The sequence below is a fragment of the Ambystoma mexicanum genome, chromosome 10 (genome assembly GCF_040938575.1).
Source record: "Ambystoma mexicanum isolate Mex_15411 chromosome 10, UKY_AmexF1_1, whole genome shotgun sequence".
NCBI classification, from domain to species: Eukaryota; Metazoa; Chordata; class Amphibia; order Caudata; family Ambystomatidae; genus Ambystoma; species Ambystoma mexicanum.
In genome coordinates, this window is record NC_090932.1 from 320,636,832 (window position 1) to 320,653,690 (window position 16,859).

The 16,859-nt window shown below is 47.6% G+C and overlaps 1 protein-coding gene across 1 annotated transcript in view; it reads left to right on the forward strand.

The window, feature by feature from the left end:
- LOC138493169 (disintegrin and metalloproteinase domain-containing protein 9-like) overlaps positions 1 to 16,859 on the forward strand; it is a 4,098,706-nt gene that overhangs the window by 2,294,643 nt on the left and 1,787,204 nt on the right. Inside the window, exon 12 of the mRNA XM_069620352.1 lies at positions 7,657 to 7,831. Within this exon, the coding sequence (XP_069476453.1) occupies positions 7,657 to 7,831 (175 nt within the window). The remainder of the gene's footprint in view (positions 1 to 7,656; positions 7,832 to 16,859) is intronic.

Here is a 16,859-nt window from a genome sequence, read left to right on the forward strand (position 1 = left end):
ACTTGAAGGCTTGGTTCCTTAACAGCTAGCCTTCTCCCACTTGCAATTGTCAGAAGAAAACATTGCTATTATGCCGGCCTCCAGGAAATCTTCCACTAAGAAGCTATATCATAGCAAATGGTTCAGTTTCTGTCACTGGGCCTTAGAACAAAAACTTTACCCTCTAAAGGCCTCCATTGATAATGGCATGTCCTTCATGTCATATCTTGTTTCCACCGGTGTCAAGGTAGACACATGCAAACATTACTTATCAGCTATCAGTGCTTACCTGAATAGAGAACACAAGTCTTTTTCTCTTTCCAACAAGGCCATTAAAAGGCACTTCGAGGGCCTTTTACGTTTACATCCCTCTATACGTGTACCTCCACCACAGTGGGATCTGAACGTGGTCTTAGCAGCCCTAATGCAAAAACCATTTGAGCCTATGGCTTAATGCGATTTAGAATTCCTAACTTGGAAATCGGCCTTCTTATTGGCCATTTCTTCGGCTAGAAGAATTATGGGGCTCCAAGCTCTTTCTTCTAGGGAACCATATATTGTGTTCCATAAAGAGAACGTTGTCTTGCGTACGGTCCCCTCCTTTCTACCTAAGGTGGGTTCCAATTTTAACTTAAACCAGGAAATATGTCTTCCCGTTTTTCTTCCTAGACCGCATGCGTCTGCGGCAGAAGAGAAATTGCATAATCTAGATGTAGTAAGAACTTTAAAATTCTACCTTGAAAGGACCAAACCGTTTTAGAAAAGCAGATCAGCTCTTTGTTACCTACGGTGGTCCTTCTCCTGGCAATAGAGCAGCAAAGACTTCTATTGCCGGTTGGGTTGTCTCCTGTATCTCCAAGTCTTACGACTTGAAAGGGATAGCGACTCCACAGAGACCTCTGGCTCATTCCACTAGAGCCAAGGCAGCATCTGTAGCCTTTACCAGGCACATTCCCATTGTAGACATCTGTAAAGCAGCTACCTGGGCTAATCCACTTGCGTTTTCCAAGCACTATGCTATGGACACATCGTCCAGAAATGATGCAAAATTCGGCCAAGAGGTTCTTCGCAACTTGTTTGCCTGAATCCTGTACATGCTGTCTCCTCCATCCTTGCTTATTAAAAGGATTCTTAGTCTGGTCCCAACCAGATGGGAAGGAGGGAGAGCCAGGACGACAGAAAAATGAAAAATTACCTTCATGGTGATTCAGGTTCTCTTAGTCCAGGCTCTGCCTCCTTCACAACACCCACCCAGCCATCCCCTACAGTACGCATGTACTTAAATTCTACCGCTTCGGCGGAACCACAGGAACTGTGTGTGGACCGTTGGTGACGTGAGGTTAGGGTGGGGGCCAGGCGCGCCAAGTGACGCACACGTGACGTAGGCCCTTCCCCATCTAAAACTCTTAAAGTGCCAGCTATCTTTTTCAGCCAGCTTTTCTGGCCCACCTTTGGATGCAGGTGTTCCCAACCAGTTGTGAAGGAGGGAGAGCCTGGACTAAGAGAACCTGAATCACCATGAAGGTAATTTTTCATATTTATTTTGATATTGGAAATTTTGATGTTGTGAAAGGTTTAATTTTTTAACCATGTCACAATAAAAAAAAGTAAACTGGTCAAAACTACTAATTACACTTCAAAGTAAATGCTGTAAATACCCTATTGCCCTAAAGGCCATTAAGGTTACAATTGCTTTCCAAATTTACATTCATGGGACAGAGGGTACACCACTTGGGCAACATTTTTGGGCGGGTTTTAACTGTGATGCCGTTCGACAATTTGCACAAACCTTTATAAAAATGTAGAGCCAAAATGTTTTAAAACCTATATACGTGCTTGGTAGAAGGCAGTACCAGAGAAGCAGGTGAAGACAACATTAACCTCGAGGGAGACAGAGCAAGCCTGAAAGGCTTGAAAAGAACAGTTGAAGGCTGGCCTTGGCTGGAAGCCCTGGAGAGGAAGGCTAGCTAGTTTAGTTTCAGAGAACTGGAGCAGGACTTTGGGAGCTGGGAAGTCAGTTTGTGACTTTTCACCAGCATCTCTAAGGGAACAAAAAGATGAAGAGTGAGAAGCAGACACATGGAAGGAGGGTAACAATATTGTCTGGCCGACAAGGACCCACACTGAGGCAGGATGACCCCTTTCAGAAGTACAAAAGACAGGCCTGTGCAAAGGCCTAGAGAAATGTTGAGAAATGTTGAAAGGCTGCGTGATGGCCAAAGAATGCCAAGGAACCTGCGTTATCCTACGAGGGGCTTCGGAAGAGCCTGTGGAGGAAGACAGCAAGACCTACAAACCTAACATGGCATCTTTTGAAAACAGGAAGACCAGAGTGAAAGCTGGGCAGCGAGTAACTCCTGGAGTGGCATTTACCAAGAGAATTATTTTGTTTATTTATTGAGTGGGGAAGACTTTCGAAGACAGGATTTTCGAACTTTTGATGGCCATTCCTTGAAGACTAGTATGGGTGGCAAAGAGTCTAAGGGTCTCACCACAAGTTTGGCGGTAATTTGCCAAGCAGAAATAGCGTTACTGCCTGGTCATGCAGTGGAATTAGTGGCGCATCACAACCTGGCGTGAATGCGTGCCCGACTCGGGCGGTAACGCTATTAGCGCCCGGTGGAAATTGTGTGAAATAAGGGTTACCGCTGAAACATCGGCGCTAATAGCGCTACCGCCAGCAACAATTAGAGCCGGCGCAAATTGCATCAACGCCGCAACGGGAAGCATTGCATCAGCCTTTTTGAAAAACACAATCCATCAAATATCTCCTCTTCCTGCAGCCATCGGGACCTGGAAACAAGCCAGAATGTCTCAGCAGAGGATCAGAAGCAAGGTGGCTGTAAATCGAGTCTGAAAACCAAAGTTCAGTGAGGGGGAGCTTGTGGTCCTGACCAATGAGGTTGTTGCTCACACTGATGAGCTATATGGCCTTCGCCAAAGGAAAACATCAGCACAGCGCAGGACAGCCATCTGGTATGCCATCAGTCAGAAAGTAATCATTAAGAAAAAGAATCAGGATGGGAGATCCACACAACAAGGATTATGGATTAGTAAATTTAATCTCACAATTATGGTACAAATGCACGACAAAGTTCACTTTTTCGTGGGATAACAGATAAACGGACAGATTTTGAATTGACATTTAGGGGTACCACTGTGTACCACCCTCTTTGGTGTCGAGGGTATTAGCCTGACAAAGGTGCAAAATCTCTAAAGAACAGTTTGAACATTGGTTACAGACAAGAGTAAATGCTGCCCAGGACCACTACTGGTCGGTGGGTTTTGTCAAACATAACACACAACAATAAGTGTGAACAGATAGATGTGCAATGGAGTTGTGTCATCAATCGACACTATAGTGTTTCGGCCACATGTAGCGGTGAATGAACGCTAGTTGCTGGCGTGGCCTTCTTCAGGATGGGGGTGAAGGATGAACACTGTCCGTGGGATATCGTCAAAGAAAGAGCAATGTGGCGGTAGAGGTTCTGGTTGTTTCCAACAGTATCAGTTTGTGGAAACTGGCTGGAGCGGTGTGTTAAGTACACTGCTGCTGTGGACAATGGGCTATGCTGCAAGTGCTGGAGCTGAAGTGGCGTGTGCCTCTTGGCAAAGTTGAAATCCCTGCCGGAGCGTCTCGGTCTCACTGGACGGTTGTGCCACCGCAACAACCGTCCAGTGAGACCGAGACGCTCCGGCAGGGATTTTAACTTTGCCGAGAGGCACACGCCACTCATAGGCGATCCTGCACCCTGGATACTTCAGCTCCAGCACTTGCAGCATGGCCCATTGTCCACAGCAGCAGTGTACTTAACACACCGCTCCAGCCAGTTTCCACAAACTGATACTGTTGGAAACTACTAGAAGCTCTACCGCCACATTGCTCTTTCTTTGATGATATCCCACGGACAGTGTTCATCCTTCACCTCCATCCTGAAGAAGGCCACGCCAGCAACTAGCGTTCATTCACCGCTACATGTGCCCGAAACACTACAGTGTCGATTGATGACACAACTCCATTGCACATCTATCTGTTCACACTTATTGTTGTGTGTTATGTTTGACAAAACCCACGGACCAGTAGTGGTCCTGGGCAGCATTTACTCTTGTCTCTAACCAGTGTTCAAACTGTCCTTTAGAGATTTTGCACCTTTGTAAGGCTAATACCCTCGACACCAAAGAGGGTGGTACACAGGGGTACCCCTAAATGTCAATTAAAAATATGTCAGTTTATCTGTTATCCCACGAAAAAGTGAACTTTGTCGTGCATTTGTACAATAATTGTGAGATTATATTTACTAATCCATAATCCTTGATGTGTGGATCTCCCAGCCTGATTCCTTTTCTTAATGATTACTTACCCTCCTGGGAAGATCAGGACGCAGCCAGGCGCCTTTTATTATTTACCTTGATCAGTCATAAAGTGACAGCTGTGGCCAGTGTCTCCTGTGATGGGGAGGACTGTCGCAAATGCTGGAATTACCTCAGGGTGTAGGGGCTGCTCTCACAACACTGCCGGGAGTCCCTTGCCACAGGGGAAGGAACTGTGGAGCCCCTGGTTCTCACAGCTTTGGAGGAAAAGTGCAGCACAGTACTGGACATGGAGGGAATCGAGGGATTCAGCGGTGCAGAGGTGGGTGTCAGCAGCTAAGAGGCAATAGGTGAGTCAACCCCAGCAACACAAGTGCATGCAAAAATGACAGTCTATCATACAATGCCCCAGTGGACAGGGACACATGTCAGCAGACCCAGTAGCTGGGCATGCCAATAGGGTGGAGTGAGGGGGTGGCACAGCAGCCACCCTCCACAGAAGCCATAGGGCAGGGCACCAAGGGCACCCCTGTGCATTGCAGCAGTGGGAAGGGGTAGCAAGTGACCTATCCAAGTGCCATGCACACCACACTCTTGCTGGTGCACCCTGTGCCAGTGGGGCTGTGGTGCGTGAGCAACCACAACACTGTGCAGCAGTCACACCAGCATGTTGCAGGCCCAGTTGGCCGGCCCCATGTTTGGAAGGGGATGTGGGGGCATGAAGGACCAAAAGCATGCATGCCAAACATCAGCTGCACGAGCATGGACACCCTACCCCCCCAGGCCAAAGACCAACTGGCCATGTGTCACACACTCATTGCTGTTACCATCCCCATACTGCAGGACCCAAATGCAATCTCCCCTGACCAACCATGCCCATCTGCCCAAATGTGTGGGGTCCCACCCTGTACCATAGAAAATGTGCATTGCATGCCAACATGTGGGGGAACCACACCTGACAACATTTCCTGTGTCCCCAACAGGCACTCACACATCACCAGAGGCATCTGAGGAGGACGAGGGGGAAGGCCCACCTGTGAGTGGCACATTCAGGACCTCAAGGTCTGCCACCACCACCGCTGCCCCGCAAAGGCACAGGCAGTCCACGTCAAGGCGAATGTCCCACCGTGAGACACCGCAACGAAGCAAGGCCAGGCTGACGTCCACCCCTCAGTCCACTAGAACCACTGCAAGGCCCACTGCACCCACTACCTCAGCTGCAGGGTTTGACATGGAGGCCACATCTCCAGGCTGGGTGACTGTGGAAACACAGGGGGACACCAGCCTGGTGTCGCCACATGCAGAAGGGCCACACACCCCTGGGCGCCCTCACCTCTGGCAGAGTAGCCCAACACCTGAGCTCCCTCACTGCTGGTACCGTAGCCCAACATCTGAGAGCCCTCATTGCCAGCAGTGTGCTAACACACCTGAGGTGGATGTGGACACCCCATCCTATGGCTCCCCTTATGACAGCTCCGGCACACTGCACACACCAACAAGCAGCACAGTGCTGCAGAGGCTCGGTGAGATGCAGCAGAAACAGAAGGAGATGCAGGCAATAGAACACACACACCAAACACTTGCAGGCCATATGGGACAGCATCGCAGGGGCGACTCGTAGGATTGTGCGGCGCATCACAAAGAACCAAGCCGAGACAACTGCCAGAATGGCCGTCCTGACACTATATGCCCAGTGGGTCAGGGAGATGACTGAAGGTGTCTCTGCACTCGCAGAGGCCATCCGACAGAGCAACGAGATGACACGCTAACAGATGCATGGGCCAGGCTCCATCTCTTCCACTTCTACCACTCCCACAGAGGAGTCACAGCAGGGCACACTGTGGCGTCAGTCACAGCGCCTTCAGTGCCAAAGACGACTGGGTGCTCACAGGGGGGAAGAGGCCACTGCTGTAGCGGACCCTGAGATACTAATTGCCATGACTGGCCATGCTGGGGAGTTGGTAGGGGGAGGTGGGAAAGGGGATAGTGTGTGGAGGAGTTGGTGGGGTGAGGTGGGAGGGGGATAGTTTGCTTGGGAGTTGGTGTGGGGCAGCGGGAGGGGCATATTGTGCTGGGGATTTGGCGGGGGAGGCGGGAAGGGCGATAGTGTGATGGGGAGGCGGGAGTGGGGATATTTGGAGCACTTCATTACATTAAAACCATTCAACCTCATCAATGCGAGGACATTCCTGATTGTGTCATTGTCCTGTTTATTGATAGATGCGAGTGTCACACAATCGTACATGGCTTGTGCCATGTTAAAGTGTCAGAAGAAATTGTCTATCAGTCCCTGGCATGCCAATCTCCCATCCCTCACATAATTTCTGGCAATGTGTGCATATGCCCATGCCAGAGGCACTGCATCCTCATCGTCTGTGGGTGGCATGAACCACGTCAGGGGGTAGTGGGACATTCCTCTTCAGGCAGATATTGTGCAGCATTGCACACACAAGCACAATTGTACCCACTTTCTCTGGAGCGTACATCAGGGCTCCACCGGTATGGTCAAGGCAGCGGAAAAATGCGTTCAGGAGGCCGAAAATATGCTTTATGCACACACAGGTCCTGCTGTGAGCATGGTCGTAGGCATTATCCTGCAGTGTTTGTGGATCACGCACAGGGATCATTAGCCATGGCAGCTGTGGGTATCTGGAGTCACCTGCATGGGGGAGGCACAGCCATTAGTCATGGTGTAAGGTGTGGGGGTGGGCTTACACAATATCAGGGCAATGGACAATTTGTGCATGCAAATAGCCTTCTTTTCATGTCATGTGTCGATTATATGTCTGTGCATGCTGTGTCACTCGTGTCATGCATTGTTTCCGCTTCACATGCACCCTGTTCCATTGCAGCATATGTTACATGTGTTGTATGTCGGTGACATGTGCAGTTGATATGGTGGCTGTCATGTGGCAGTGTATTTCCACTGTGCATGTGGCATGCTGGGTTTCCCATGGGTCCTCCCTGAGCATCTGGGTCCTCTGACTCGCCATTGTGCGCTGGGCACACATGCATGCATGGCTGTGGTACTGGCAGGGTTGTTGTTGTGTGAGGCGATGTGGCCATTTGTCACCATTGCTTTGGTAGGTGCATGTTGCAGTGTGGTACCTGTAGTCATGTTGGTGTTTATAGTTGCTACTGTATGTGTACATCAACTTCTCCATGCTGGTGAGTCTGATATGTGCATGCTCCATGGCCTTTACTGTGACGTTGATGCGGGAGGTAGTTAAGTACGGATTTTGCATTTGCTTGTCATGCCATCCTTTGTGTAGTTATTTACACCCCAACCCACAATTAGAAAGTTTTTGTTGTTAAAGTACATTTTATAATGCAGTTTTCAAATTAAACACTTTTTTTTACATTTAGAATAACACTTGGCATTAGTGGATGCAGTATGCATGACCTGGAGTCATTCCTTAATTCTGAGGCGTCCTTTTGTTTATGGAATATCCCATCAGCTGAGCCAGTCATTTCCAAGACTCAGATTTGTGGCAACAAACATGTTGAAATAGGGGAGGAGTGTGATTGCGGCTTCCCTCAGGTTAGTAAATGAAGTAAACATAACTTTACTCCCATAAAAGATTATTGTGATGTTTAATAGGCCTTGTCACTATTCAACACTTACTAGATGTTGTTCATTACATTTAAGATAGCAAACCTATCAATCACATTTCTCCACCTATCTTGCACTTTCATTTTCTTCTGGTTTTCTTTTGAGCATAATCGAGATTTTCCAGACATGGAGGCAAGCATTATGCTTAAAATGTTGTTATCTTCTGCTCAAGAAGAAACATTTTCAAAGTTAAAAAAACACACATTGCGGGGGGCGTGACCAGCAGCCTGCAAGATTAACACCTGACTCTGCCATTCGCTCAACAAATTAGTATTTTTAACATTAAGTCATTAGAATGTTGCTTTATTTCAATCTTGCCAGCTTGTTTTGAGCAACTTATGCAGAGCGAATTGTTCCTACTGTTTTTCGGTGGATGGCGGGATGGTGGAGTACGTGAGCACTCCTCTCATGTTTGACCCGGGTCCAACACCATGGTGAAGCAACATTCCCCCATACCACAATGACTGACACTTAAATCGAAGCATGCAAAATAGCTACCTTGGAACTCACTTCCTTAAGTCTGGGAATAGATAAAATTCTGAACAAATTGTCTACTATTTGCTTATCCATGTCTATGTTGCATACCCGCTTGTCATCTATACAAGAAGAATTTCATGCCTTTAAAAATTAAATTAAATTGTTCTCAGGAGGAATGGGTGATGCGGTGGAACGCATATCCAGTGTTGAAGATAGAATGGACAGTATGAAGAATTTACAGCAAAGAGTCTTCCAATTAGAAACAGGTTATGGAATTGGAGAATAGAAATAGAAGGGACAATGTTTGTTTCTATTGAATATCAGAAAAATCTGGGCTCAGTGACCCAATTACATTTATGGATGGAAAACTGGATTCCTAAAGCCCTTGGCTTTTCCTTCTCACCTGCACTTGAACGTCAAAGGACTCATAGGGTAAAACCGTGATTTAGCACCAACAACTCTCTTCCTTGACCATTTATTGCTTGCTTCCTACTGCACCAACAAGCACCTCAAGTCTTAACAGCTGCTAAAAAGCGTATGCCATTAATTTTTGCCAGGCATAAAATATGCATATCACGAGACTTGAAGAAGCTTGGAATAAGATATGGCCAAAGTGATTATTACCTTTCCTGATGGAACCACCAAAGAATTTATGAAGACTGAGGACCTCTGTCGTCTACAATCTCTGTCATCTACATCGATGGAAACATCTTCTACCAACTACTCCACTCCATCTTCTAGGTCAGGTCAAGATGATTCATCTTTTATGCATACTACATCTCAACATCTTACAAACAAGGTTGGTAAATTTATTACATCTCAGAACATAACTGAAACTTTGGCTTCATCTAACTCATCAGATTCGAAAGACAGACCAAGAGACAAATCGAGATCACTGATTAAAACAGAAGACTCAACTTTAGCCTCTTTACAGGAGTAACTTGAACCTTCTTGGGGGCGTGTGGCTTGGGCAGCCATGGAGTAGGACGTGCTTCCTGAGCAGCTCCGAAGGATCCGACGAATGATCTGAGAAAACTACCTACAAAAACGCTCTATTGGGTCCAGGACTGACAGCATATGCATGGGAACGTGTACTCTGCACACTGTATAGAGATCGAGTGAATTGTGTGTGGAATTCAGGAGGAATCGCTCGGCGGAGTCGGCTGCTGCTAGATACATTGTTACTCAAAATGGCCGACAACAAAGGAAACGAAACTGAAGCACCTGGAGCGGCAGAATAAAGCTGGCAGCCGTGGGGAAAGAATGATGATGGCGAGTGGAGACAAAGCGAAACCCCCGCGGCGGTAAGCCGTGTGTTTACATTGTGTCACGCCGGCCTGCGACACGGACCATACTGAGGGCGGGCCGACCTGGAGGACAAGTGCCCGGGGACAGTGGGGGTGCGAGGCGAGGGCTGGCACGCAGCGCTGCATAGTCCCTGTTCACACGCAGCGGGAGCCCAAGCAGCGCACTGCGAGTGGAGCAACCCCGTGAGGAATCAGACTGGGGGCAACGGGACACAGGATTGGCGCGAGGTGCGCGCCCAAGCAAAACAAGGCAGAGCGAACCCTGCGCAGCGCCACTGGAACGGATGGGCCGCGCTATGATGGACGCATGAAGTGCTTGCCCGGCACTGATTAAATAAGCGGTAGACCGCTGCAAGAGACGGCGAATGGTGCACGGCGGCCGCATAAAGAGCACTACAGCGGCCCATGAGGGTGGAAAAGGACACCCGGCAGTAATGCCCACTGGAACACACAGGGGACAAACACTAAACTGGCTCTGTTGAAGGGCTATTGTGCTCCTGGCAGAAGGGAACAGCATAATATAAGGAGCTGCTGATACAATGGAGGGCTACAAGATGTAGTTGTCCCCTGAGAAGCCAAGTAGTGAACAGTGGACGCCGCCACACAGAAGTATGACATGGATGGCGAGCTCAAGTGGATGGGGACACAGACAATGATGCGCAGACTACGTGGGGCCTGGAAGTTAGGTGGTCACATAAACGGAAAGCGTGGTCTCTAGGACACGGTGAGACACTTTGAAACGTGGGAGGGCACAACCCATTCTGAGTAAGGGCTCAGCAGACATAAGCTAATGCAGGGGCTCCTCCGGGATAATCGCCCCACGGTTGGGAAGGCACATCAGCGCCGAATCGATACAGAGAAGCAGGACTGACACACCTGAGTTCAGGCAATCTCGGCGCATAACGGAGGCCGCAGTATGGCGACGCGAGGGGTTGTGAGCAAGAACAAGAATAAGCAATCTACAATGGATATTTTTGCCAAAACGCAACAATCTCCCGTGGCCATAACGTCCAAAGGCTCGATAGGGCAGCGGAGGGCACCGCAGCGACATAAAACCATCAGATATTAAGGGCCATCACGGAGCTGAAAGACTCATGGGGATAGCGATGTCAGACCTGCGTACTTCCATTGAGGCAAAAATAGACGCAGTAGGCATAGAAGTCACCCTACTGAGGCAAGATGTCAGGGGGCTGGCGGAACGAACGAGCAGCCTGGAAAGTGCGGTGAAAACCAACACGGACACCAGCACCAACAACGCAAAGGAGATCCATGTACTTAAACACCAGGTAGCTAACCTGGAGTCTCGGGCGGAGGAAGCGGAAGGGAGAGCGAGAAGGAACAATATCCGCGTGGTAGGCTTGCCGGAGGCAGAGGAAGGACAGGACCCGACAGACTACATCGAGAACCTACTCTTACAAGGAATAGGGGCTGAAAAACTCTTGCAAGGATTTACAGTGGAGCGTGCACACAGAGCCCTTATGAGGAAGCCGTGGCCAGGGGCCCCTCCCCGGGCGATAATCGCCAAAATATTGAACTATAAAGATCGTGAGAAGATACTGGAATACTTCTGAAAAGGTGGAACAATCGAAAGGGCTTCAAGCACCATCACAACGTATCCGGACTACACAATGTTGGTCCAGAGGCAAAGGTACAGCTATGTGGCAATCAAAAGGAGGCTACGCGCGGCGCGGATAAAATATATGCTTCTGTACCCCGCGAAATTGAAGGTGGTGCACAAGAGCAAAATGTATTTTTTAATACTCCGGAAGAAGCAACGACATGGCTGGACCTGCAGGGTTGTCCGGAATGAGACACGGAGGAGGCCCAAGAGGAACACGATAAGTGACTGGGATACTGTATGCATACTGTTAAGGCGTAGAGTGAGCACCCCAGGGGTGCCTAGATGAAGATTAGGATTAACAGGTGTGGCTAAGTGAGGCTGATATTGTGATAGGATACCGCTGACTGTAACGAACTTGAAGGACTGGAATATAGTAGCACGTACATATACGCAAATTGTGTAGCAATGTGTAGTTAACCCGAAGTGAAATAGGAGCGGCAGGGCGAAAGCACCCTACCCCCCGAATTATAGTTGTAGTAGTAGTAGGTTAGCCACTAGGGCGGCCTCGCCCTGTGGAGCTTCGAGTACAGGCGAGAGCCGGAAAGAGCTAAATGCGGGGGAGCCTCAGATCCAGGGATGGAGCTGGGCAACAGTTGAGGGGAGTGATGTTGGGGAAGGGACGGGAGGTGGGGGGGGGTGGATGGGAAGTTTGGAGGGTTTTTGGTTATGGGGAGTTTAAAACGGGAAACAAACCTATACAGATTGGATTGGAATTTAGAGTCAGACTGCACCTGTGGGAGGAGGAATGGAACTTGTATAGGCCATGGGTGACCTTAAAATAGTTACATGGAACATACGGGGGCTCAACAGTTATTTAAAGCGGAACAAAGTTATGTTGTACCTGCGCAAGCAAAAAATAGATATTGCATTGCTGCAGGAAACCCACCTTACACGGGAGAGAATGGACACGATTGCTGGGAAGTGGAAGGGAGTGCTGGTGTGCTCATCGTTTTCTGCTTATGCGAGGGGAGTGCTTATTTGGGTGGCGCCACATATCCCTTTTCAGCGATTGCAAGTGGTAGCTGAGACAGACTGGAGGATGGTTATACTGAGAGGACTGGTGGAGAATAGGGAGATAAGCATAGTCAATAGGTACGCCCCGAACCAGAACACAGCGGGGTACATTAGAACATTGTGTACTAATCTGAGCGCATGTGTAGGAAGCGCAGTGATCTGGGGAGGGGACTCAACTGCGTACTGAACCCGAGGGTAGACAGATCGGATGGGAAGATGGATAGACCGGCCCCTGCAGCCAAAGCGTTACAGACATTGCTGAGTGACTTTGGTTTGGAGGATGCATGGAGAGCGAGACACCCCCAGGAAAGGCAGTACTCACATTATTCTGCCCCACAGCAGTTATCCACGAGGCTGGATTATGTCTTCACATCATCTGAAATGATAGCGGAGATTACACAAATAGAGTATAAAGCCAGGGTCCTTTCGGACCACTCGCCCCTGATTCTCGAATGGCAATACTGCCCCCCGAGAGTGAGGATCCCGACATGGCGTCTACGAGCGGAAGCGTTGAGAGACCCCTTTTTTAGGGAGGACTTGAGGGAGGAGATTGTAAATTCTTTTGAAACAAACACTGGGAGTGTGGACTCGGCGGGAACACTATGGGAGGACTTTAAAGTCATGATGAGGGGGGTAGCCATAGCTAAATCTAACGGGCTACAAGGCGGGATTTTGGCTGAACTACAGAGGACAGCGGAGAAACTTGAAGAGGCTTTAAGGGGTGAAGATGATACAGCAGAGAACCTAGAATTGACACTTATACTACAGCAAAAAATGTGCAGAATATTGGGATAGATTGTGTAACCTCAATTATAAAAAATACGTAAAGAGACAGCATGCGGGAGGTGATAAACCGGGGAGACTTTTGACGTGGTTATACAAAAGTGAGACCCCCAGAGTCACAATCAGGACTATAGAGAGAGAAGATGGTAGCGTTGAAGATACCCAGGAGGGAGTTAACCAAGCGTTTGTGGATTATTATAAGGTATTATACGGGGACAATGGTGAGACTAGTTGCGCTATGATGGGAGAAACGCTGGAGGATATAGGGTTGCCCAAGATAAGCAAGGAGGAGAGGGAGGAACTAGATGCCCCGATTACCTTAGAAGAATTAGGGGAGGTGGTGAGGCAGTTGCCTACTAGCAAAACCCGGGGACAGATGGACTCCCAAGTGAGTTTTACAAAGTATACATGGAGGCGGTCCTCCCCCCACAGTTAGAGATGTTAAACGAAGCGTTCGAGACGGGAAGCTTACCAGAGTCGCTAAGAGAGGCCATCATAATACCGCTCCCCAAACTTAATAAACCTGGGCACAGCTGTGGCTCCTATAGACTCTTGTCAATGCTGAATCAAGACAGCAAGATATTGACCGCTGTTTTAGCAAATAGACTGAAGAAGGTTATTGGTAAATTAATACACCCGGACCATACGGGCTATGTCCCAAATAGAAATATTACCAATAACCATAGGCGACTCCAAAGAATTATTGAGTGTGGCAGCGAAAAAGCTGATGAAATGGCAATTGTGTCTTTGTACGCAATTAAGGCCTTTGATTCAGTTAAATGGCCATGGCTGCTTGCGGCACTGGAATGCTACGGACTAGGGCCTAGATATGTAAGGTGGGCGAAAATATTATATAGCGAACCACTGGCTAGAGTTAAGACTGGATCTGTGATATCGGGAAGGTGGTAGCTCAGTAGGGGTACCAGACAGGGATGTCCGTGGTCTCCAATGCTCTACATACTGGCCCTGGAACCTCTAGCAATATACCTGAGGCAACAATATGTAACTATAGGCATTGAGGTGAAAGGGGAACGGCATCTGATTTCCCTATACGCAGATGACATGCTACTGTACTTGCGATTCCTAGAAGAAAATCTCCACTACATCCTAGAAGTGATGGAGAGATACGGTGTGTTGTCCGGTATAGCAATGAATCCTCAGAAGTGCAGTATGTTCCCATTAGGGGGATACATGGGGATTCCATCGGATCGATTACCTGTATTGCAAGTACCATGGGCGGTTAGCACATTTCGGTACCTGGGGATAAATATATACCACACCGTGGAAGAGGAGCGTAGCTGCAACACAGAAGTAGCCATTAAAAACATTGAGAAGTGCATGCAAAATTTTGGGCAAAACTACCCTTGGCAATGATGGGGCGGGGAGCAATGCTAAAGATGGTGGTTCTGCCAAGGCTCCTACACTATTTTGGGAACATACCGTACCTGATTCCCAGAAAGTTCTTCACCAAACTGAATAGCATGTGTAGGGACTTTTTGTGGCATGGCACGCGAAATAGAGTGGCGTTATGGAAGCTACAGAACTTCCATGACAAAGGAGAGATAAAACTGCCGAACTATGAGGTGTACTAAGTCACAAGCCATTTAGAGTATGTCACCAAATGGCTCTCTGACGAGGAGACCTCGGAATTTAGGCTATTTGGGCGCGATTGTGCACCATTTTATTTGAAAGAGATGATGTGGGTACCCAGGGCGAAAATGATGGGGCGCCCTAAGATGATGCTACTGGGGTGGAAGATGTGGCGCAGGGCATGCAAGAGGATGGAGAACCTGTCCCCATGCTCTCCGCAGATACCATTAGTTGCATTAACGGGGGCAGATGTGCAGCTACGAAGGATACTCAGGAACCACTGGGAACCGGCTGTGGTGGCAACAATGGGTGACATTTGGTGGGAGGGCTCTAGTATTACTTTTGAGGGGCTGCAGAAAGAAACTGGGTTGCACGAGGGCCAGTACATTACATATCATAGAATGGTACAGAGGATTAAGAGAACATGGCCTGAAACTGTGTTGGAAGAGGAATCAGATACCACCACAGATAAGATATACGACATAGCTGAAGGGGGCCATGAGATTTCCAGACTATATGAAATGCTGATATTTAAAGTGGGGAAGGAGGTCACGCAGTTGAGAATAGACTGGGAAACGGAAGTTGGAGCCCCGATGGAGGATGGGATGTGGGAACAGGCGCAGGGGTATCATAAGAAGGTGTCTAGAAATGCGAGACTGAAACAGATTCAACTGTACATAACGCATAGGGCATATATGACGCCTTGGAGGATATCGAGGTTTGAGAATTCAGGACGGCAAGCATGCCCCAAATGTGATGAGGAGAACGCGGGCATGGTGCACATGTTCTGGTCATGCCCGGTCATAGAACGCTTTTGGAGGGAAGTGAAAGGGAGACTGGAAAAAAAGGGGGTCAAGATTGTAGTGGATACAGTGTGGGCCTGTCTGCTGGGGCGGTTCCCAAGATCACAGAAGCTCAAGCATGTAGGTAAACTGAGGGATCTGGCTTATGTGCTTGCAAAAAGGAGAATCGCCATGGGGTGGAAGACATGCCACATGCCAAATGTAGAGGTGTGGTGGAGAGATTTGCAAAAATGGGCGGAAGCGGAAACCATGGTATGGCAAGAAGCGAGTAGCACAAGGGGGGAGGAGGAGACTGAGTCCCTGATGGCCTGGAAATCATTGATAGCCGTGCTGTTTGGGTCAATAGGTGACGCGGCGGAACCTGTAGAAGAGGAGACCGTATCACAGGTTGCGGAAACAGAATGTTTAAAGCAATAGACTCGTACAGGGGGGTGGGATAAGGGAAGTAGTGGCTAGAAGTTAAGAAAGTATAATGAAACTGTTGAAATATATACTGCTTGTTTGGTTTGTATTGTTTGGTTGTGTTTATAAATTAATAAAATGTTTTTTAAAAAAAACTTGAACCTTCTTGCTCACTTTTCTAAAATCTTTGTTTCTCTATTTCTAATTCAATCAAATCTCCTCTAATAATGTATTCCTAATTACTAATTTTATTGGTCTCTTCTAAGTATTAACGATAATTATCATTTTCCTACTCTAGCTTGATCCTTTCGGTGTCAGGGCTCGGATGATCTTCTGTGCGTCTACTTGCTGTCCTTCCTTGGTAACCCTAAGATATTCTAACATTTCTTTACCTTTTTCCTTTATCTCAGCTTAATTATCTTTTCTTTTTAGAGCCTTTAGCTATTACTCACTTCTTCATTTTGTTATGTTATATTTCTTTTCTTTTCTGATCAATGATAAACTTATAGTACTCTTTATTTTCTTATTCTGTATGTTGCCCCTTCCTCTAAATTGTTTATGAAATCATATGTTTTTACAATATGTTATGGAAGCTTTGTATACTATGCAAATTTGGAATACATGGTGTGAATATTTTAAATCTCCCTTTATTTCTATGTTTGCCTTCCACTCCTCAGATTTGGACCATTTCTCTTATATTACTTCATGAATATTAAAGTTGTAACAGGGAACGTTAAGGGCCTCAATCATCCCATCAAGCATCAAAAGATTTGATCTCAATTGTCTAAGATTAAGATGGACATTGTCTGCATCCAAGAAACTCATCTAGACTCTGAAAGTGAAAATAACAAACTTAAAAAGCTGAGTGGGAAAAGTTGTTATCTCTAGTGCCTTTCAGAAGAAAGGTGGAGTCGCAATTCTTATAAATAAAAAAAACAAAGTTATAATTAATTAATGAA